Here is a 23,137-nt window from a genome sequence, read left to right as displayed (position 1 = left end):
ACGTGGGATGGGGGGCCTGGTAATTCTGCTTACAATGTTAGACTGTAACCCAGGTGTGGAAAATTTGTGGGCCACCTTCGTGTGTGTTTTTTTCAACAGACATATTGATCAAGTCATATGTAGACAAGTTGAAAAAAAAATGTTGGCGTTTATATGTCAGATTGTTTATTACTAATATTTAGAGCCTGGCCAATATGGATTTTTTTGGGCCCGATGCAGAGTTCATAATTTGGCTGAATACAATTCCAATAACCGATGAATCATCCGACTAATTAAAAAAATATAAAGTAAATAAAATAACTGCTTTTTGGTCGCTTAATGCTTGCTTACAACAATAAGTATTGGAAATGAATTAGGGTTAAAAAATAAAAAATAAAAAGAGAAAAAAAAAAGGAAATTAATCAGGGTTAGGGTTAACCCAAGCAAAACATTTGACTGTTTACTATTCATGTCCTATATAATTTCTTTAACTTTACTACAACTGAGGAAAAAAATGGCAAAAATCTGATGTTTTTTTTAAATGGATTTTTTCAAGGTTGAATGCCAATAACTGCCTAATCTTGTAATGCGGTAATGAGTTTAAAAAAAAGAAAGAAAAAAAAGAAAGAAAGAAAAACTAGCAAAGAATGGGCCAATTTTTGATGATTTTTAAAAAGGTACTATCATAGTAAATTAATTTCAAATCAACTGACAGAATAATCTGTCAAGCCCTGCTAATAATGACTTTACCCACCCCTGCTGTGAATCCTCAGACTAAAATATAAATATGAAATTATCCTCACGAGGCTCGCAGCCTACTGGAGCCTATCCCAGCTGTCTAAAATATGTCAATTTGTCAAATGATTTGAATCACCAAAGAAAACCTGTTCATGTATAGCCTACCCGGAGGTGTGTTGCTATTAAACCTATAACACAGTATTTGGTCAAGCATCACTGACCCAATTAAACCTGCTGAATTATTTAATATAAATACTTCCACTTTCAAGGTAATTATCAGGCCAAATGGGCATGAAAGACATTGAGGGTGTTGATGACACGACATCAACAACCACACAATTAAGACCTGATGAATGCAGTATAAATACTGCACGTCACATATCAGCGACTCACGTGGCAGGTCAGGCTATGCAAAAGGGTGAGGCTTCTCATGGGGAGATAAAAGGGGCCACTAAGTTCATCAACATTAGTCAGACTGTAAGTATTATTCTGCAAATAGAACATGATATCATGAAGAGAGGGGGCAAACATTGCAAAACCATCTGAATACAGTATTTCAGGCACTTAACTTTATTAGGAGTAGGAATCACTGAGTACTCATGATACAATATTATCACAATATATCCCACCAACGTGGGATAAAATAGTATCACGATATAGCAAGTATATGAATTTTAAACAACATAGCTCTCCTTTCAGTTCAGCTTAATGCTAACAAACAATCCAAAAAGCCATTGGCATGCTAACGTTAGCATCAATAGTTGCTAGTCACATTTAGAATGTTAACTCATGGTAGGACATGATTAATAGTATCATGTTATTGTACAATATCAATTACAGTATATCATGATACAGTCCTTATATTATGATTGCTGATCGGAATAACCGAGAGAACTTGTGAAACAATTTTATCCAGTATTTTGTCAACAATAATAGTAGAATCACAATATGGCCATTGTAATTAATCAATATTTTGAACAACAATTATATAATGATCTCAAATGTCTTTCTGAAAGTGTCAGTGTTAACTGAGAATTATCTTTGCTTGTCATTTTTGATGCAGCACATGCACTGGAGCTCAGACAGTGCAGTTGTAACTAATAGATCAAATAAATAAATAAAGCTGGGGTTTTTTGGGGGCGACAAAATCCATCAGTACAAGCTGGCCTTCTGCCACTTCCCAAAGTCCACTGAGTGACCTTTAGTGCTGAATTATTGTCCAGCGCACGAGGTGGAAAGTGCATCGCCCTCCAGCGTGTTCTTTCTTCCATACAGCAAAAAAGTATGTCAACCTTTGTGATACTTTTTGTTTGTTTTGTCGCAATGCTCACACGGGGATGACAACACTTTTTTTTTTTGTCACAATCAAGAACCTAATGCAGAATTCATGACAATCTGTTTCCTTGATGACTGATATTATACATAAACAGTGCCCTCTGCAGGATATTCAGCTAAATTTACAGTAACCAACTTCATATTCAATTTCAATCTGTTCAAGTCCCAAAATAAGGCCCAATATTATTAATACACTATTTATTATTATTATTATTATTATTATTATTATTTAAAAAAATATAATGATATTAATAATAAATCTTCCCTTGCCATTTATTGTGAACAGACTTAATTACTTATTTTTAAAATACGCAGAATTGGGTGGGTATCATTTTTCTCATAATAATCAAAGGTAGCATTTTGGAAAAGAGCTTTTCATATGCATGTCACGCCCAAAAGATGGTTCTAGAACATTCTGCTAAATATATAGATATGCAGTAAACAATAATATATAATGGAATGGATGTTATCAAAATTAATGATGAATAATAAATACACCCCACAATACAACCCTTAAACGTAAACATGGCAGATTTTATTTAATAATAGTAGCTCCGTAGCAGGTACATAAAGCAAACATCACATCCTGTCTAATTGTAGAAGCGTGCCTCTCCACATGATGTAGGAAGTATAGGAAATTGCTTTTCCTGTCCTGCTGTGTTTAAAGCCAGCTGATGCTACACAGACACACCATAATAAAGTATAAATATACAGAGAGCGAGAGAGAGAGAGAGAGAAAGAGAGACTTCTAATGGATAGGATTTGCGAATGTGGAGTGGGAGTTCCATAATGGGGATCTGGAGTTGGTGTCTGTGCCTGTGTCCCCACTGGCCCATTCCTGTACACACACACACACACACACATGGATACAAGCAACATCAACACGAACACAAGCTGCGAGCGACCCAGCATGAAAGCATGTCCTGCAGCATAGCTTCTAGTTCATCTCTCTGTTTGGTAAACTCTCACACAGTTTTGGGGGAATTTTCACATTTGGATCTTGCTGTTATCCCTACAGCAGCAATAGATGATAGTTTGACATTAATAAATAGCTTCAAAGTCATCTGTGATGGTCCACTGGGCTGGTAGAGCCCCTAACAGCATGTTGGCGGAGCAGTCATGACACCACTCAAATTGACACTAGCATTGAGGGGGTAATCACTTTTTAACTGAGTTGGAAGAATTCTTACCTTAGTACTAGCGTTAATGCTAATGACCCCCTCAACTAAGTGAGGATTTGGGTACGTGTCTATAGTGGGGTTTCCATCTGTAGCAATAGGAATTGCTTGTGTTTTTTGTTTTCCTACCTGGACAGTTTAGTGTGACTTACAGAGTGTGAAATGTGTGTGCAATGATGTTTTATGAGTTTGCTTTTGTAATTCTTGATCAACAGTAGCGTTTCTTTGCTGTTTTTCATCTAAAATTGCATTAATTCCAAAAAGATTTATGTTTTGTCGTCCCCCCAAACATGCTTTACTTTATTGTCCACCATTGCTTTGAGACTACAAACATCCGTGTGACGTTTTATACGGAAGTCGGAAGTCCGTGGCATCTACCCCATTCCATAGCCCAAATTCGCATTTTCCCTTTTTCGATACACATCAAAATTCATCTATTTTGGGTCCTTTTTGGAATTTCTAACGTTTCTATTCAGTTTTATTGTCGCATTTCTGGAAAATTGGAATAAAAATGGGTGGATGGAAACCCCACTGGTGCTAGCTTGGATGCTAGATCAGTGGTCCACTGATGTGAATGCTAGAACAGCATGTCTCGTGTGGTGTTAGCGGTATGATGGAGGCTAGTTACCTTCTCATCATCGTGGAAGACCTCCAAAATCTTCAAGTTCTCACCACAGTGAACTACCACTCATGTTGCGTTAGTCCTAGCAATGACACTTAATCAGTGGATTAGCGTCAATGTTAATCTATTGATGTAAGTGCTAGAAGGACATGGATAGCGCTGTCAACACTCACGCATTGAGAGTGAGTCTCACACATTTCCTTCCTATCTCACGCTCAATTTTAATTTCTCATGCTAATCAGTGATGCTAATCCATTGATGGAAGCGCTAGAAGATGGAAGATATTTATTTTCAATGTACCTGCATTAATAAATAACATCGCCGTCATTAGCCTTAAGCTAATATTAACGTCTACAGCTATAAGCGAGAAGCCCACTAATGTCGACATTAATAATAGAAGCTAACTAGCCAAATAACTTTCAGAGAGGACTGTCCCTCCTCGTCAGCATCATTAGTGCTAATCGCCCCCTAACCACATTGGAACACCTCTCTCGTCACATTGGCACTGCTTCAGAGGATTAGCACTGATGCTAATCTAATGCTAACACGAAATAGAAGGCCTTTTATTTTGTTTTAGTGTTATCACTGATGATGTTTACCTCCTCGCCGTTTTGTAATACAGGAAGTAGGCCTAGTCAAAGGGTTAATTTAATTCCACTCGACTGTATTGACCTTGGTTGTCAGATTGCTTCCTAAGAATTAACGCTGACACGTAAAGAGATAAAACTCTTATCTGTATTTGTGCAAAGGTAGTTACAAAGGTTGGAATAAGGTATTGGAAACACATCTAGAGCGGATAAAACATTCGAGGATTTTTTTTGTTGTTAACGTTGGCAAGTGAAGTTATAGCTGATGCGTAATAATTACCTGGGAGGTGACACTGGTACACCTGAGGGTTATGTCTGCAAAGAAAACAACAATATCATCACAACTTTATCAATACAGCACTTTACTAGATCAGCGGTTTCCAAATTGTACTGAGCCAAGGCACATATTTTACATTAGAAAAGTGTTATAACGAAATGTCTAAAGTATATACAGTATACTGAAATAATGATGATCTTGTATGAACAGTAACAAAGTGGATAAAACTAATTATGTATTTTTCTGCCATCTAGTGGAATAGTATTTAATTATTCTGTCTGTCACTATGTTGATGTCAAGATGAACGGACACTTTAATTCTATGAATAAATAATGTTCAAGCAAATTAACTGCAATTGGATATTTTTTGCACAGTAGGTGGGAATCATTATATTAAAGCATGAAATTCAGCTAAATTAACTGGAAAGAACCTCACCAACCACATGGTCCTTGGAGTGAACTTGAGTCCAAAACTTCGCCTCCTGCCTTTAAAGAAAAAACACAAAACATATTTTTAGGTTTCCTTTTCTTCTACAGTAATGACAAATCAATAACTTGACTCGATACCTTTTCTTCTTTTCATCAGCTGCTGCTTTGACTTAAAAAAAAAAAAACACATTTGAGGCTGAACAAAAGCAAGTGACATACGTGGCGGTGCACTGGCGGAAATACCTTTTTTGTGCACCACCACCACGAGTAGGGTCAGTGAACAGAGGATGAGCACCACAGTGGCTGAGGAACCAAGTATAAGAGGCCAGTCCACACCTGACGTATCTGCACACATGATATACGCACATGTATGAATGGAGGCTTGAAACATATCTTTCTATGAATATTACGCTACCTGGTGTTGATGGTGGAGGAAGAGCTGAAAAAGAGAATACATTTTGCATGTAAGTCCAAGCAAATCTCTAGAGGGGGAATCAGTCTACTCATTTATTTTCTATAACACTTGTCCTCATTAGAAGAAAATGGCCAATAATGATCTCATATTGTCGTATAATATATTTTTGAACAGCACACTGGATTATGGTAAGCCCTTGCACAAAATTATCACTAAACGAAGAATTTTATCCTAGAAAAGCATAATACTATTTGCTTTAAAAATAAAAAAAAATGACTGAACTGGACAATTGAAAAAATACATTTGGCAACCTTTGGCTACAAACCAAGTTATTGAGCACCACACATCCGCCAACACTGGAAAAACTGCAGCCCTGTATCTACTTTTGAAGCGCCGCATATATTTTGTTTTACTACTTTTTATTGAACCATAAAAACATGCCAGGAAGAGGTTTCCGTGAAGACAGGAAAAAGGCGATAATAAGGAAGAATGTGGATATTTTGAAAAGCTAATAACAATAACCAAACACCCCATTCGCTGACTGTCCATTCATCCTTTATTTGAACCACTCTAAAAACAGTTGGGTCAAAAGTAACGCAATTTTGGATCAGAAATGGATCAGTCCACTTTATGGGTCAATTTGACCCAACTTTCTGTCGTTGTTTTTTGTTTGTTTGTTGTTGTTGTTGATCTAATTAGAGGATCTGACCCAACTTTCTGGGTTGTTTTATAAAAATGGCCAATTTTTTTTTGTTTACCCAAAGTTGGGTCAAATTGACCCAAGTAGAGGATCTGACCCAATTTTATTTGGTTTTACGCCGCATTACCTTTTTTTTGTGTGCAAAATAAAATGAATCAAAAATTCTATTTTTTTTAAACAGAAAGTTGGGTCAATTTGACCCAAATTTCTGGGGGGGTTTGCACCCAACTTTCTGGGTTGTTTTATAGAAAATGACCCAATTTCTGACCCAAAGGTGGGTCAAATTGACCCAAGTAGACAATCTGACCCACCTTTCTGGGTTGTTTTATACAATATGATGCAATTTTTTACTCAATGTTGGGTCAAATTAACCCAAGCAGCGTATCCATAATTGGGTTATTTTTGACCCAACTGTTTTCAGATGTTAAAATTATGATAATAATCTTGTTTATGTTTGAATAAATACAAACCGTTTGATGGCGCTTATCTCAGCAAAAACATTGACTAACAGTTGAGTCAATTTCAGTCGCGTCATTCCGTGTGGCAGGCCTAGATCGTCCATAGGTCGAAATGTGTGTTTTAGTACTATTTAGTGTGTGCCCTGCTATTGACTGGCAAACTATTCCCACCTTTTTGTCCAAAGTCAGCTACTGTATAGTCTCCAGCTCACCAGCAACCCTAATGAGGACAAGCGGCCGAAATCTGTACCTTTGGAAATGGACAGAGAGCGGCTGCGTTCAGAATGAATCCATTTCCCACTCAAGAGGACGCTGTACTGGCACTGGAACAAAGCCAACAGAGTGTCCTGCACTGGCACTGGAAAGGTGGTCTCGTGGCTGGTGACTTGGACACGGTGACTGGCCACAGGAAGTTGACTGTCCAGCAGGTACAGAGTGTACACCGCCCCGGGGTATGCAGGGGAGCCCGTGCAGAGCATATGCCACACTTGTGTGTGTTGTTGGAGAATGAGGGTGGGTACGGGCAGACCGTCTGGACACAAATCCCAAAAAGGAATCACAAATAAATCATTTTTTGTAGACTAAAACATGGTATTTTTTATATTTTTATTAAACTCAACACCACCTTTATAATGAAGAAATTTGAAAACATGTCTTTTGTTCCTAAGTGTCTGCCCATAAATATATCAGACAGACGAACAAGCTGGAATGGCAAATAGAAGGACAGACAGACAAACAGTGCAAATTACCTTTCACAGTGATTTGAATCTTGTTGCTGACAGTTGAATTGACTACGTCCTCTCCAATAGTCATGTAGTAGATGCAAGCATACTCGCCGCCCTCTCCCTGCTTCACCGGCCCCACACTGAACACTTCTGGTTGGGATTCCAAGTTTGACACATGAGCGTCATGTTGCTGAATGATCATGGACTCCCCCGCTGAGGATGTCCTTAGCAAAATGGAGGTTGGTTTGTGGGTGGACTGAAGAGATGGGATAGAACAGCTGAAGTACATCGTGTCGCCACGTTCAACCATCCCACTGGCGGGCTCCACTGATAAGATTGGATTTGGCAGGGTGGGTACAGCCAGGGTGGGGGCAACATCTGGAGAGGCAAGGTTAGATATTAACAACAGTCATGGGCCAAACATCTTCATTAATAAATTAATCATTTGTTGGATTTATATGTTTCCCTGAATCTTTATTTTTTTTTCGTTTTTTGCAGTGTGGAGTCAGGATTTCCTTTGATCCACTATGGAGACCATAATTCCGCAGCTAATCAACCCCGCAGCCTATCCCAAGTGACGTAACCGAACAAACGTGGTGCTCCTAGAGGTGACAGAGAGAACTGCAGGCGGTCTCGCCAGTCTAGGGGTCTGCAACCTGTGGCTCTGGAGCCGCCTGTGGCTCTAAAATGCCTCTCCAGTGCCTCCATGTGGAGCTTTAAAAAAAATAAAATTGAAATTATTATTATTATTATTTTTACATATTTATTTTTAAAATAAAATATTCTTTAAATGAATAAATTATTTAGTTTGTCAGGAAAAAAGTGATGAAAGGTAGATGAAAACGTGTTTTTTTTAAAAGGCTGAAAATTTTCCAAAAAGTGAGCATATTATGACCAAAAAGGAAGAGAAAAAGCAGAAAATTACCATAAAATGTCCATGAAATTGTCATAAAAAAGGCAGATAATTGAATAAAAAAGGCAGAAAAGAAAACAATAAAAAATCAAAGTAAAAAAAATAAAAAAAATCCTGAAATTACCACAAAAGACGACAAAATTGCCAAAAATGTAAGAAAAATCATAGCAAAAAAGGCAGAAAAATGTCCAAAAAGGAAGAAGAAAGGCAGTAAATTACCAAATGTCCATAAATTTCCCCAAAATGTCAGAAATTTGATAGAAGGACAGAAAAAAAATCTAAAAATTTCTGAAAAATTAAGTATGGAAAACTACAAAAAGGTGTAAGAAAATGAATTGAATGCTACATATTTTTGTGTCCTGGTCCAGCTCTAATTAGCTCTTAGGCCCTCAGTACATTAGACTAACACTAACACATTGTTTCGTTCAACACAATGTTCAAATGTTTTGCGGCTCCAGACAGATTTTTTGTTTTTTCATTTTTGGCAGAAAGGTTGCTGACCGCTGTCGTATACAATTAGCTACACGCCAAATATGGAAAATTCCCGATTTGTGAATTTAGAGATTTTTTTTATTGAATGCATAATAAAAGACACACAAAAAGGACTAATGCATTTCGTGTAGTCCTTATAGTGCCCCATTTCCGAAGTGTAGTCTCCTGCCGTGGTTTACCGCAGTTGCTCACCAAACCTCTCGTTGTAACTGTCTGCAATACGCTTTGTGTTTGATGTTGCGAGTGGGTGGGAGCTTTCAATATGAAATGCAGGATGTGGCAGCCGCAAAACACACGCGTGCACACCACACACTACACACACACACAGACACACGGAGCAGAGGACAATGAGACAACACAGGGAGCACCTGCACGCAACAGCAGCGGATGGGAGTGTTTATTATTTCGTGCCACATGTAACGGTAAAATCAGTGCAGATTGATTTAATGTTATAGGGTGACATTTTCTTATTGAGTATACAGTACTTACCTAGTTGATGTTTTATGGGTAAATAGGGACTGAAAGCACTGTAGAGGCCTTGCTGGTTCTTATACATACAGCAAAAAAGTTCAGGTTTGATTGCCGGCGTGAGTTGGACATTGAAGAGGACCTCCTCAGTGGGCGACAGCTCCATTGAGTCCACCTTAAAGAATGGTTACATGCAATCAAGTGGACACACACATACACACTTACACATACAACCCCATAAAAAAACGAACTCTCTAAAATTAAAAACCTCTTTGGTGAATCTGAACAGTTTGAAGAGAACCCCTTGGTGACCTTCAGAGGCCCGGCAAACCAGGACCGCAGAGTCCCTGGACCACAAATGGATCGAGAGTTTAGGTGCCGGCGGGTTGAGAGGAGACGTGGAAGCCCCAAATGTTCCTAGTTAAAAGAAACGGACATTACACAACAGGAATCAGTTCCTCTTCCAGATGAAGCAACAATGCAGCCATGCAACATGCGAACACATCAATAAGTGGCAGATAATAATGGACGGCTGTGGAGGTAGACGGCGTTGCTAATGCTTACCCCATAGCGGTAAAGAAGCTAGTAGCAGCGTTTGTATCCAAAGTGTTCGTCCACCTCGCATCTTTAATTAACACAAGAATAAGATTGGCTGGTCGAAGCTGCCTCGAGAAAAAAAAAAAGCGGCTCTCTTTCTCGCCCCTGTCTCTTCCTCTCTCTGCTTTCTTAATACATATGACATCCTCCTTAAGTCATGTGTAGTGTTGTGATGGAGGGGGTTGAACCTGCACACTTCCTTTTGTGTGGAGTCCACCGGTTCGGATGCTTGATAAAATCAGAATGAACAGCAGGCCCACCATTGTCTTTTTGTACATTAAATCATATTGTTTCTTCAGCTGGTGGCAAAATTTCGACATGGGCAATGGGGAAAATACTGGATTGAAATTTTTGAGGCACGAAAAAATATATATGTGTGGAATAGTGGAACCGAAAGATATGCAAGCTCCATAGAAAATTGACACATTGATGGATTTCACCAAATGACTGTGTGGTGAATGTTGTACATTGATGATCTTATAACCTTCACATCACCTCAATAAGCGCTGGGATATGGATGGTTTTCAGCATCCCTCTGGCTTGAGCTGTCTCCTTGCATGTCACGCTTCATGAACACCCACACATGTTACGCTAACATTATCACTATGCAGCTAATGATTAGCTCCAAGGGGAAGCTTGCCACCAACCTGGGAAATGACATGACCTTGTACAGTGTCTCTTTTAAAGGCATGCTGTCTACTGTAATGTCCAATATGTTGACATAATTTATTTCAGAATGGCTCACGGCAGCTAGCCTGTTTGTGGCTAGCCCATGATGCTAACATAGTCTATGCCATTTTTTGTTGGAAGATTTTTGTTTTCGACGGCTCCCCTCTTTGGTGGAGGTTTTCATGCATGCCAGATCCACCATACCAGCATCTATCGAAACTCAAACACAATCTGCTTGTCTGTGGATCTCACCCTGCTTCATCTGTCCTTCCTTCCTTTGGTCTCTTGAGGTCTCCCTAATATGTTGGAATTTAGATGTTTCTGGGGTTGGTGAAAGACTCTGGTTGGTAACCCGGTGGGTAGTAGGTAATAGCTGGTCGGTGCTGGATTTCACTTTCCTTTGATCCTTCCTCGGGTCTCCTGACAACCTCACGACTCGAGCTGGATTCTGAAGTATTCGGTTTAGGTGAACGGTATGGGATTTTTAATAGGTTTTAGGTGAACTAATGAGTACACACTCACACGCACATCCACACACTCACCCACATACAAAAAAACATAAAAATAAAATAAAAGAGAGAGCAATGATGATGGCATGTCAAATCGGTAAAATTACCGAATGAACAATACTGAGCTCTCCCGGAAGAAAAAAAAAAAGAGAGAGAGAAAAAAAAGGAAGATTTTTGTTTTAGAGGTGACCTAATAATAATAATAATACACTTTTTTTCAGTTTCCAGGGGTGTTAATAAAATGTCTCTCATGTTCTTCGGTCAAACTACATAAAGAGTAAATAATGAAATACAGAAGTGTTAAGGTCCAGTTTATGCCATTTTGGGTCATGGTTCACCTAAAGTGCTGAGTATGGCTTTTGTTACCATGACAACCGCAGCGGCACTAGAGCATTCTGACAAAGTGAGCAGCTATTCAGAGTTGTCAACCGAGCGATTTTTTGGACCGTGTCTATGGGCATCAAATCCAGTGGCTTTTAATTGCAGTATCGCTTCTGAAGGTGGGAAGCCGATATGTATATTCGAAGTCGAAGTGATAAACCCACATATTTGTTTGCATTATTGTAATGATCTAATTTAGGATTTCCACGCTTAAATTTTGTGAAGATGTGACGGTTGAATTAGATAAAATAAATAAATAAAATGCCGGGACATGGATGCACTACACTTTTCTGCACTCTATTCTCTTAGATGAGTGAATCCCACAGGCTCACTCTGCTCTCCTTTTTTGTAACCTTCACTACGACCCTTAAAAGTCTTAAAATAATTGAACTCTCCCTTGGAGCACATCAGTACGTGACCCAGTTACAAGCTCTTGGGGAGTGAAGCGACCCATTTTGATTGCAGACAGTATTCTTCTCGCAAGCTCCTATGGCGAGCACCGGGACACACCGGGAGTTTTCTACCCGGGAAAAGGCTCTTTTCTATAATTAGCGTTGTTAAATGTGAAGTAGCTAGCAAAGAGAACGGTGCATTATTCAGTCTGTGAGTGCTCCGAGGAAGGGACCACTTTCTGTACTGTGCGAATGATGGAGGAGCATCGACAAAATCTGAAATTCATCATATTGCTCCTATTTTCACATCATTGCAATATCTCAGTGAGATGTAGTACAGTGAACACCATTTAACACTACATCCAAGGAGGTGTATCCGAATGTATTTAAGTAAACGGAAATGTTTTTATTTTATTTGATGGCATGTAATAATTTGAGTTCACAAATCTTTTTAAAAAAACACACTCACAAAAAACAACATTTAACCAAACCACAAAGCCAATAAAAGCCCGCTAGCTTAATGCTAACACACAATGAAAAATGCTACAGACAGGATACAGGAAACTAGCATCAATGTTGTGGTAGGTATTAGAATGATGTGGTATTATTGTCTGTGTTATACTGTCCTCTGGTGGCCAAGGCGTGTCAATGTGCATTGAAGCATGAAATCGTGATCCATAAATTGAAACGGATTAATGGCTTTTCGATTCATTTCAATACGAAAGATGATTTGAGATACGAATATTTTGAGTTGTGAGCAGTTTTACTTATCAATATTTCTTTGTGGCTAAATGATAAAAGTTATATATTTAATGTCAATTTTAAATTAATTTGCACAACTAAATGACTTATCCTTCATCAATCACTATTGCACTTTTGAGCTTTAAAATGGCATTTTGGTGGATTTTCTGCTATTTGCGTCCTGTGAGACTTCACAGCCACAATATTGTTAACAAGATGTACTATATTATACGGTACTCACAGTTTCAGTGATGTACTGGTTAAGGGCCAAATGTGCATGATACAAAGTAGCAAAGTAGCAAAGTAGCAACGTAGCAAAGTAGCAAAGCGGACGCTGATTCAACACGCACAACCGGATAGATTATTTTTAACAATTCTCTGAAAGAAGAGAAGTCAAGATACCTGACTTCCTGTGTTTTTAACTAACACTTCAGATAATCAACCACAATATACCCTTCCACAGAAATGGAATCTGTCTGCAGTTTTGATGATCACTTTTGATATTTTGCCACTACAAACACTCATTTCTCTTTGTTACAGTCTCAACCAAGCGTCTGTGTCAAACCAGGTCAGCTTATCCTCCAGTGTGGACCGAGGCCAACCAGGACAGAGGAAGGGACGGACACCAAGTGACCTGGCAGGAATAATAAGACGTTTATTAACATTTCAGTGCAGCTAAAGATCAGAGTCCAAATATGTGGCTTATAAAACACAGTGTTGCTACCTACCGTAATAACTGTTTATTGAAGAAAAAGTGGCCAAATATGCTTCATTTATCATCTTTAAAGGAACATATTCATCAGTTTGTTGTGTGTTTTGCCAGAGAAAGTTTTGCATCCTACATTTCAACTCTCTAAGTGACTCTTTTCATAATTCATTTTAGTATTGCTGCATATGGTGCATCTTCACAGTATTGTTTTGTTGTTTCCTTGCCAAGGTTTCTCTTCGGGGAATGGAGCTTTTATTTATCTGGTATTTAAAAAGAGATTCATTTAGAGCAAGGGTGGGGAACCTTTTTCCCATCAGGGGACCAACTATCAAACAAATGTTTATTATACATAATGAGCATTTGTGAGATAAATGCTTTGCTCGTTTTTTCTTTCTTGCTGTCTTTTTTTTTTAATTAAACGTTCCTCTGGGGTTATACTTGTTTTATAGAATGAATATTTTGCCTTGAGTTGTACATTACAATTAAAAAAAAAGAAAAAAAAGCTATAGGTCAGGGGTCACTAATGTGCCTGCGGGCACCAGGTTTCTCCCAAGGAAAGCTGTTCCAAAAATGGATCACCAGTGATGAGACATTGTGAATTTCTAGGAAAGTTGCAGAAGTGATCATTTGAGCATGTAAACACTGGCGTAAATCTATAGAAATAGAGTGTTGTATATTAATATGCAGGTGGCACGGTGGCTAACTGGTTAGCACATCCGCCTCCCAGTGCAGAGCACACGCGATCGAGTCCAGGCTTCGGACTTTCTGAGTGGAGTTTGCGTGGCTTTTCTCCGGGTACTCCGGTTTCCTCCCACATTCCAAAGACATGCATGGCAGGTTAATTGAACACTCCAAATTGTCCATAGGTGCGATTGTGAGAGTGAATGTTTGTTTGTCTCTGTGTGCCCTGCGATTGGCTGGCAACCAGTTCAGGGTGTACCCCGCCAGCTGGGATAGGCTCCAGCGCCCCCCCGCGACTTTTGTGAGGACAAGCGGTTAAGAAAATGGATGGATATTAATATTTATCTGTTTCCTAATTATTGTTATAAATCATTACCATAATAAGTGTCTTTACATAAATGAATATCATTCAATGTTAATAATAGTAAAAACAGTTGTTAAAAATTATTATTATTATTTCCATTGCTCAGCTTTTTTTTTGCTGCATTTTATTGATATTTTTCTAAACTGTAAATTCCCATGCAGTGTACTGTACTAACAATACTGTCCACAAGGGGGCAGTATGTTGCTACAAACCTGCTCTTAACAGACTGAAGGTGAAGTCCACTAATATTTCAATTTGGGAAAGGGGGGGCTCTCCATGACGTATCATTTGGGGTCTATAACCTATAAATATATATTTTAAATTTGTATGAAAATAGTTATTTATCTAGTTTGTTTTTTTAACTTTTACTTCAGGAGCCAGACACCAGTGTTATAATTTACAACTCACATCGAGTTGTAGGAGGCAGTTTGTGCTCTCATAACGATGTACCTTTTGTAGGGAGTGGGATTTTCATTTCTACATATGAGAGTAGTTAGGCTAAATGATGACAAAAAACTGAGGGTAGGTTTTCCTGATTGAATTGCTTTACTTTAAGTTAAGATTATTTGTGGTTTGTAAGGATGGTTCATGTATGATGGATATGGAACGTATTCCATTAGTATCAAATCTACCATGTAACAAAAATGAATCATTGTGTCTAGTTTGGATAAAGCTGCTTGCGTCATTTGAGCGTCAAATGTTTTAGTGAGACAGGTTTAGAGAACTTAAGTGGCTTTTTACAACCCGCTGGTGCCGTGTAACTTTCAGTGTAGAAGTGCTCTTGAAATATTCACTGTGGTTGAAATACAACACTGTCGCTACCTGCTTTGTCTCTTGACTTACAACAAGGATCTGTTCTCTTTTTTTGTGGACATGTTGTTCCACTTTACTGGGAAATGTAAATTATCTTTTGCTTGATTTGAAGCCACGGTTACAGATTTTACTATGAGGGAGTACTTGCTGTTTGTGTGTCCTAGAAAGGAAATGAATCGTTTTTCATTCAACAGATTGGGAGGGGGGGGGGGCTCTACTAGTCAGTTATTCTGTCATTCAGACGGATGTGCAATCACCTGTTGATACATTATTGTTGAGACAAATGCCGATTTCCTAACGCTTGGCTTTAGCAGGGGGCGGGGCTTTTTGACTACTACTTGGTTTACTGTAGTTTGTTCTCTATGAGCCCTTATCAAGTCCAGTTCGCTGATGTTACCTACTTGAAAAGGAAATCAGGTTCTATGATACATTTCATGTCGAAAAAATAATGACAGACAAGGCAAGGATTCAAGGAGAAACAAGACTTCCAGAAAAGCCACATGGGGAGCTTTCCAGCACTGTTAGGAGCCATTTGACCGATAGCCCCAGTGACGTGCGTGGAAATGTTGCGTGATGTGATGTCAGGCTGTGAACCATCTGGACCGATGGGATGTGATAGCGCATGATGATCTGTCTTTTCGATTGCCTCATTTTCTTATCATGGCAGCGTGGCCTTCTGTCAGATGCGCTAATGACACAGGCCTTTCACGGCAACTCCGGTTAATGTCACTTTAGAATTTAATTCCGGAGAACTTTCATCATCTTTCCATACAGCCTGTGTGAATTGTAAAGTGGGACAAACCTTTGAAATGCTACTCCAAAATGTATCGCTATGATTTTCGTAGTGGATGATATTATTATTATTATTATTATTATTATTATTATTAGTAGTAGTAGTAGTAGTAGTAGTAGTAGTATTAGTATTATTATATGGAGATATCACGTGTTTAATTACGATTGGCATTCGGTAAACTCCTGTTGCGTATGTTTCACTATTACTTGACAAATTGTAACTCGTAAGGTGTTGGTTGAAGTTCAGCATCTACTGCAATAGGCATGTTGCACCTCTAAGCTGCAAGCAAAAATCATTTGGAATTCATTGTATTTGGCGTATTGACTTGAAAGAGACCAAAATGTGAGCGTGTCCTCTTGCTCTGTGCGGGGCGGAAGTCAGAAAGGTGGCAGACATAAAACTAACCGAGCAGCTAATGAATACACACGCACGCACACACGCACATATACATACTCATACAAAATATTTTTTTTATTTTAAAAGAAGAAAAAGAGAGAGAGAGAGCAATGATGATGACATGTCAAATTAGTAAAATTACCGAATGAACAATACTGAGCTCTCCAGGAAAAAATAAAAAATAAAATAAAAAAATAATTTTAAAAAATTAAATAAATAAAAAACTAACCGAGCAGAAAGACAAGAGGAGGAGGGGAAAAAAAGGACATGATAAAAAGTGATGTGAAGAGTGAGTGAATGTTTGGAAAGTGGACATGATAAGGCCGTCTCATGGAATGTGACACGTTTGAAAAGGGACAGAACTGGAACAAAGGAGAAGAAACTAAATAGATAGGAACTGGATAAAGGGAACGAAGAGATGAATGGCACAGTCTGATAAAACAAAATGAACATTTATCTCATTGATTAATGGCCGAATCAGTGGGCGTGAAGTTGTGAGTGGCAGGACCCATTAGTGCAGTGAGCGCTTTTCAAACCACAGCGGGACACCAAACAAGTACAGTGGAACACAATCTGTCCCGGAAGGTTGATCATGCTCCAATTTGTTTTTATGTTTTAAAACAATTCTTTCCACAGAAAATAAAGGAAGTAGATAAAATGACTTCCAGGCTCAATTTCTTGATAACTGTGCAGGCATTTTCCAAACATTATTTTCTACTACTTTTAACATTCATGCAAGTGTATATAGTATTAAACAGTAGACAATGAAATTTGATGACACTGGATGGATGCATCCGTTTTATGTGTAAAAAAAAAGTTAACTGCTCTGCTTTATAGCTTAAATGAATACATTGTGACCTTAGTCTTAATTTTGATGAGAGACGTTGCGATGAACAAAGATGAAAGCTTATAACTGATTTGCCAGGGTGCAGTTTACTATTCTACTTGTGTGATGGTTTGTGGTTTCCTACTTTATTCCTTATCAGATCTTCTTTCTGTCTATGTTTCTATGCTGTTTGTGTTTAAAAACTTTAAATACATGTTATTTAAAGTCTTTAGCACCCTCTAGTGGTGAACTATGAATTCCATCCATCCGTCCATCCATTTTCTTGACCGCTTTTCCTCACTAGGGTCGCGGGGGTGCTGGAGCCAACTCACTATCGATTTCAATAATATGCTAAATAAATATGTTCTATCACATCAACGTACATTTAAAATATATATAATTGTAGGTCTAGTAATCACTAATTATTACTTGGCTGGTGCCTCACCTTACAAGACGCTGTTCCGTCGCCATCTTCCTGCTACGGATGCCGAAAGGACAACTTTGCGAATGTAGTTAGCCTCGGACCCAATGGGTCAACTGCCGCTTATCTTTCACAGCTGGGACCTGCAGGTGGTCGTCGCAGAGTCCCGCGATTCGGGCTCCCGTCGCTTATCACCTTCTGCTTTGCTCTCGCAAGCTTTTACTAGCTTTTCTTTTTACTAGCTTCTCCCGCTAGCCGCTCTTGTTAGCCACTCCAGCTTATGGCTCTGACTATATAATAGTGTTTCATAGTGTGTCAGAAATAGTGTCTACAAGTTATCCTTATCAAGAAAAAGTCAACATTACCCCATATAGAAGTCCAGTGTGAAACAATTTCCGGATCAAACTATGTTTCAATTATTCACCAAATTATTTGTTATTCATTTGGAAGCGAAGAAGCAATGCACTTTCACTTTTTTCCTGGCAGTGTGCAGTGTTGAAAGATTTTTTTGAAGGTGTCCTGCAACTACACACACATACACACAAGCACACACACTGTCTGGAATGGAGGCAAGGCCCTGCACAGCCCCACCAATGACAATCAAGGCCGCCAAGCTGGCATGATTATCCTGTAACTATTGAGCTATACGGGAGGATTGCTAATGAACACAAACATCACTCATTCACCCCGGAAACCTTTATCATGTGTGTTGCAGAGGTCAACCCCACCTGCCTGGAGCATCTGCATGGAAGGCACAAGCCTTCATACTCACACACACATTGGCAATCAGATGTTTTTTTTTTTTTTGTAATGCTTTCATGTTTGTTTTCTACGGAGGCGTATTGCATTCACTTGAAGAAAAAAAAATATATATATATTTTTTTTTTCTTCAAGTGAATGAGCTTTGTTTTTGGAATATTTTTTTTAATTTTGTTTTTCTGAATATTTTTTTCTGTTTTCCGAAAAACACGCTGAAAAAAAATATTCCGAAAAACAGGAGGAAAAATTACTCAGAAAAACAGAAAAAATTATTATTCCGAAAAACAGAGCTGGTTTTCTGTTTTTTGGAGAGAGGTTTTTTTTTTTTTTACCTCCAAGTGACTTGTTGCAGACTTGCTAATAGCATACCTCCATATGCAATAAGATGGTCATGTTTACTTACTGGCTCTTAATAAAGGAATGAATGTGTATACAATATATGTGTTTTTTTCTCTAATCTCTGAAGGGAAACCCTTTTTAAAAATTACTCAGAAAAAAAAAATCAGAAAAACAGAGGAATTTTTTTTTAAAAAACTGAAGAAAAAAAATACTCAAAAAAACTGGGGGGCAAAAATTCAATAAATCAGAAAAAAAAATACTCCCCCCAAAAATTAGTCAGAAAAACAGGACTTTTTTTTTCTCAAGTGAATGCAATACGCTTCCGTAGTTTTCCATTTAGTTTCTATCAGGCATTTTCAATGGGTGAATAGTTTTACTTATATTATATTCCGGATAAGCGCTCTCTAGGAAATCTGTAAGAAATTATTTGTGTATATTTATTTTCACCAAAGTATCTTTTGTTGTTCCGTCCACTCAATCAGCAATCTCCGAATACTCTTTTTTTTAATTCCTCATACTCGTTCCCGGTTAATTTAATTAGGTCGGCGATTGGTGTTGCCTGAATAGCAAAGCTGTCACAGGAGTTCACTTCTGGATCATTGCTCGCACTCTCGTTCCGTCTCCCTCTCCGCCGCTCTCAAACTAACACACATAGTCGCGCATACGCTCACCGTGGGCATCATGAAAACGCATAAAGTCAAGAGAGCCGCGGGCCAAAAATGGGCAGCTGCTGCTGTGAGCATGTTGCTATAGTGAAACATGGTGGGTTGCAGGAATCTTACAGAACAAAGTCACTTGTGCTAGTTACCTCAACGTTCACAAAGCAGAACGTTAGCCTGGCTCGAGAAGCATCTTGAAGCTGGGGCTAGTTAGCACACCAAACATACACTTAGAGGTCAAAAGTAACCCAAATTGGGGGAAAACTATCCCAATCCGATAGGGACAGATTCTACTGTGTTAACCCAATACTGGGTTATTTATACCTCTACCAGTGCAATGATTTGAGGCTTTGGCCCGGCACATTGGGTCAAGATTTTGATCCAACAAGGAGTAAAAACTACACATACTGATGAGTTTAAGCTAAAAATAAAAAAAAATTGCCGTCACCTGTGCAAAGATGAATTTAATCATGAATGTAAATAAACAATGACGACGAAGGCTTGCCGCTGCTCGTGCAGACTGCAACACAGGAAACTCACGCTTGCCCAAAGTGTTTCTGCAAGTGTTTCCTCTGTATGTCACAACAAAGTGATGTCAAGAAGCCAGACTATCTGAATTGAATGTCTTGTTTGACATGATGCTGTCTTGAAATTTAGATGTTATGCTCATAGCTTACTTGCCAGGGGTGGGAATCTTTGAATGTCTCCCGATTCGATTCGATTCCGATTTTTGGGTGTGCGATTCGATTCAGAATCGCTATTCGATTAAGAACGATTTTTGATTCACAATGATTTGATTCACAATGATTTTTGCTTCAATTTATAGATGTTCAAGGAATCGTAATGATCTACTCCAGTCTGACTCGCTAATGCTAATTAGTGCTCTACTCGCGGCACTTTTATCGCTCAAAAGAACGGCTCCACGCTGAAAAACACCAACAACTTTTATTGGCATAACTTGAGCGTGACGTTTTCCTTCTACTCTCTAATGTGGCTACAACTTAACAGTGTATCAGACCGTTTGGAACCACAGTGCCCCTATGTGGCCAAATCGGGTACAACATGAACAGCGCTCCCAATACAGGCACACACAAACAAAGGGAAGACGGTATAAAATAATTTAAATAAAATCAAATTTGGGGCATTTAAAATCGATTCTGAATCGTACTAAATGAGAATCGATTTTTTGGCACACCCCTATTACTTACCAGGAAAGAGAGTTTTTTTTCTTTTCTCAGGTGTTCCTTAGAGTTATAGTTTTATTTGATACTTTATGCTGTTTTCAAAACACTTTGACCTTTTTTATGAGGGGGGGGGGGGGGGGCTCTCACAAAGATGTGAATTGAGTTTGAGTTTGAAATTCCTCAGTACTGTTCAAAATGGTAAAATGTCAGTTGCTCCCTGAAAGCGAAAGAGTCTGTATTAAAGCACTTCATGTTGCTGGATGGTCTCGTCTCATTTTTGTGACAGGTGATCTAATACATATATTTATCAGCAGCAATAAATAAATGTTTTTTTTTCTTTCCTTTTTAGCACAGGGGCACATTGTATAGAATATACTGTATATTGTGGTGATATTTAATTCAATTTTGTCTTCAAGAGCATACTCAATATTGGAGTAATCCAAAAGTAATCCAGTTACATTACTTTAATATTATGGTACTTGGATTACGTTACTAACTACATTATTTAGCAGGTAACTTGTAACTGTAATGGATTACATTTTAAAAGTAACCCTCCCATCCCATCCCTGGACGTATAACATTACTTCCTGTTAATTGAATCAATTGCTTACAGTATTCTCAATTCACGTTCGACACAATGTAAGTACGAACAATGATGTATTGTGGTTCACAAAGTCCACAATTGAGTTTGAGGAAGCTGATGCTATTCATGTGCTCTTTTAATGTATGTCAGTGCACACTCAATGTCAAAGGATACTCACTTTGTGTGAATACATACATACTTTTTTTTTTTTTTCATGTAAGATAACCACACGTGTTTGGCAGCATAGTCACGATCTTGGCCCAAATAAGTGACCCACAAACTCACTGCTGTTTAAAGTGTATCCCTTTCGCACTGGCTCCCCCCTCCTCCTGTCTCTACATCATTTATCTTGCTGCATTGCGAACAGCAGCAAGCGGCTGGAGAATCCTCCATAGTGCTGCCTCAGCTGAACTTTGCCAACTCAAATGATTTGAATTCTCTACATCTCGCAGCTCGGTCTTAATTGATCTACGAGAGGGAATGGCTGCCTTATATTGAATGTAGCAGGATTTAAAGGGAAAGGAGCAATAATTGCAAGCCACTGGTTTATAATTGTTAACGTCACTGACCTGTTTGTGGAAATGAGACCAATTCTTGTTGTGGCTGTGTTGCGTTATTATGCAGCACCACCGAAATCAGGTCAACTCTGTTGCTGCATGAGAAGATGTATCACAGCTAAACTGAGGTTCATTGTGTTAATGAAGCAATTACCCGTGTGTAAATCATGGTATCGGCCCTCAGATTCTTATTATGACCTCAGTCAGTAGTTTCACTTGACTGTTTTTTTTTGTTTTGTTTCAAGTTGCAAGCAAAACGTTTGAGATTCAAGCACTGGATGGGTTTATTGACACCCCCAGTTTACTGTCAACATAAAACAAAATGAATGTATTTGAAAAAGACCAAATAACTTTTCCTTAGGACATTAGCTTAACGCTAATAAAAAATACTATACGTCATACATAGACAGGCTAATAACGAACCACGTTGATGTTGCTGTTTAAGAGCCTTTTTAAGCTTTGGATAATTGAACACTAACAAGCAAACAAGTAGACAGACAATTCAACAATACTCAAAGACATATATTCTTTATCCTCTGCAAAGAATGGACTGCTATTACTTCTGCTTACTGAGTCACTTACAGTAGTTGTGGAAATCTCCTCCTTCATGATGATGTGACTGGGAGAATAGTTATTTGTGTGTGTATATATATATATATATATATACGTATATATATATATGTATGCCAGTTAAAGAAACGGCAATTAAATATTTCCATATTCCTTTTAACCGACGAGGCCATATAGAATTTTTTTTTTTAGCAATATTACAATATAATAGGAGAAAGAAGCCTAAAAAGTTTGAAAGTAATTTTGTATTATTAGAGAAAGAAGTTGTAACGTTAATAAAGTTGGAACAAAAATAGGGTCATAACGTTTTGAGAATTAAAAAAAAAAAAGACACAAGAAAAAGGTCATATATTATAAGAATAAAGGAACAAAAATATATTGTAAGATTTTGTGGATGATGAGTAAGAAAGAAGCCAATGTAGCATAAAAAGCTGTAACATAACATGACATAAAAAAAAAATTGTTTTTTTTTCTTCCTAAAACAAAGTTATGGTACGGGAATGAAAACATTTGGTTCTAAACCTGACAATTTGAGACCGGCTGCTAGTTTATTTTTGTATTTTAAATAATAAGGGGGAAAAAGGGAAAAAGATTAATAATGGAGAACATATAGCGATGTGACTATTCCTGATTGTTCTTACCTCAAAATTCCGTCAAAGGACAAGTCAAATTCCTGAAGGGTAATTACAGTTGTTTCTAGATTCTTTCCGCCTTTCATTCATCTTGTGGAAAGTGCTGCATCACAGCAGACTCCCTGTGCTCCCTTGGACAATCACTTCCCTCACACGGGCCACACAGGCCGACGGGGCGTGACTTCATATGCAAATATAGCCTGAGTGGGCTGTATCTGTAAGCCCCGCCTACATAGACAGTTGCTTG

General features: G+C 38.3%; 1 protein-coding gene across 7 annotated transcripts; it reads right to left on the bottom strand.

Moving 5' to 3' along the window:
• Positions 1-2,565: 2,565 nt before the first annotated feature.
• Positions 2,566-23,032, bottom strand: LOC144054597 (uncharacterized). Of its 7 annotated transcripts, none has more exons than XM_077569721.1 (12): positions 22,900-23,032; positions 21,701-21,783; positions 9,584-9,732; positions 9,337-9,490; positions 7,467-7,820; positions 6,968-7,249; positions 5,560-5,583; positions 5,388-5,489; positions 5,283-5,313; positions 5,152-5,201; positions 4,720-4,754; positions 2,566-2,890 (listed from the first exon to the last, which is right to left on the bottom strand). In XM_077569721.1, exons 1-12 carry the CDS (start codon positions 22,974-22,976, stop codon positions 2,801-2,803), a joined length of 1,431 nt encoding a protein of 476 aa, XP_077425847.1. In that variant the 5' UTR covers positions 22,977-23,032; the 3' UTR covers positions 2,566-2,800. The 7 variants fall into 7 exon arrangements, with proteins under 7 accessions (XP_077425847.1, XP_077425850.1, XP_077425849.1 ...); XM_077569724.1 differs by having other exon boundaries at positions 5,156-5,201; XM_077569723.1 differs by lacking the exons at positions 21,701-21,783; positions 22,900-23,032 and adding exons at positions 9,880-9,940; positions 13,170-13,234.
• Between the last annotated feature and the right edge of the window lie 105 nt (positions 23,033-23,137).

Source organism: Vanacampus margaritifer, chromosome 7, assembly GCF_051991255.1.
Source record: "Vanacampus margaritifer isolate UIUO_Vmar chromosome 7, RoL_Vmar_1.0, whole genome shotgun sequence".
Taxonomy (NCBI): Eukaryota; Metazoa; Chordata; class Actinopteri; order Syngnathiformes; family Syngnathidae; genus Vanacampus; species Vanacampus margaritifer.
Note: the sequence above shows the minus strand (reverse complement) of the source record. Positions and strands in the feature narration are given on the sequence as shown.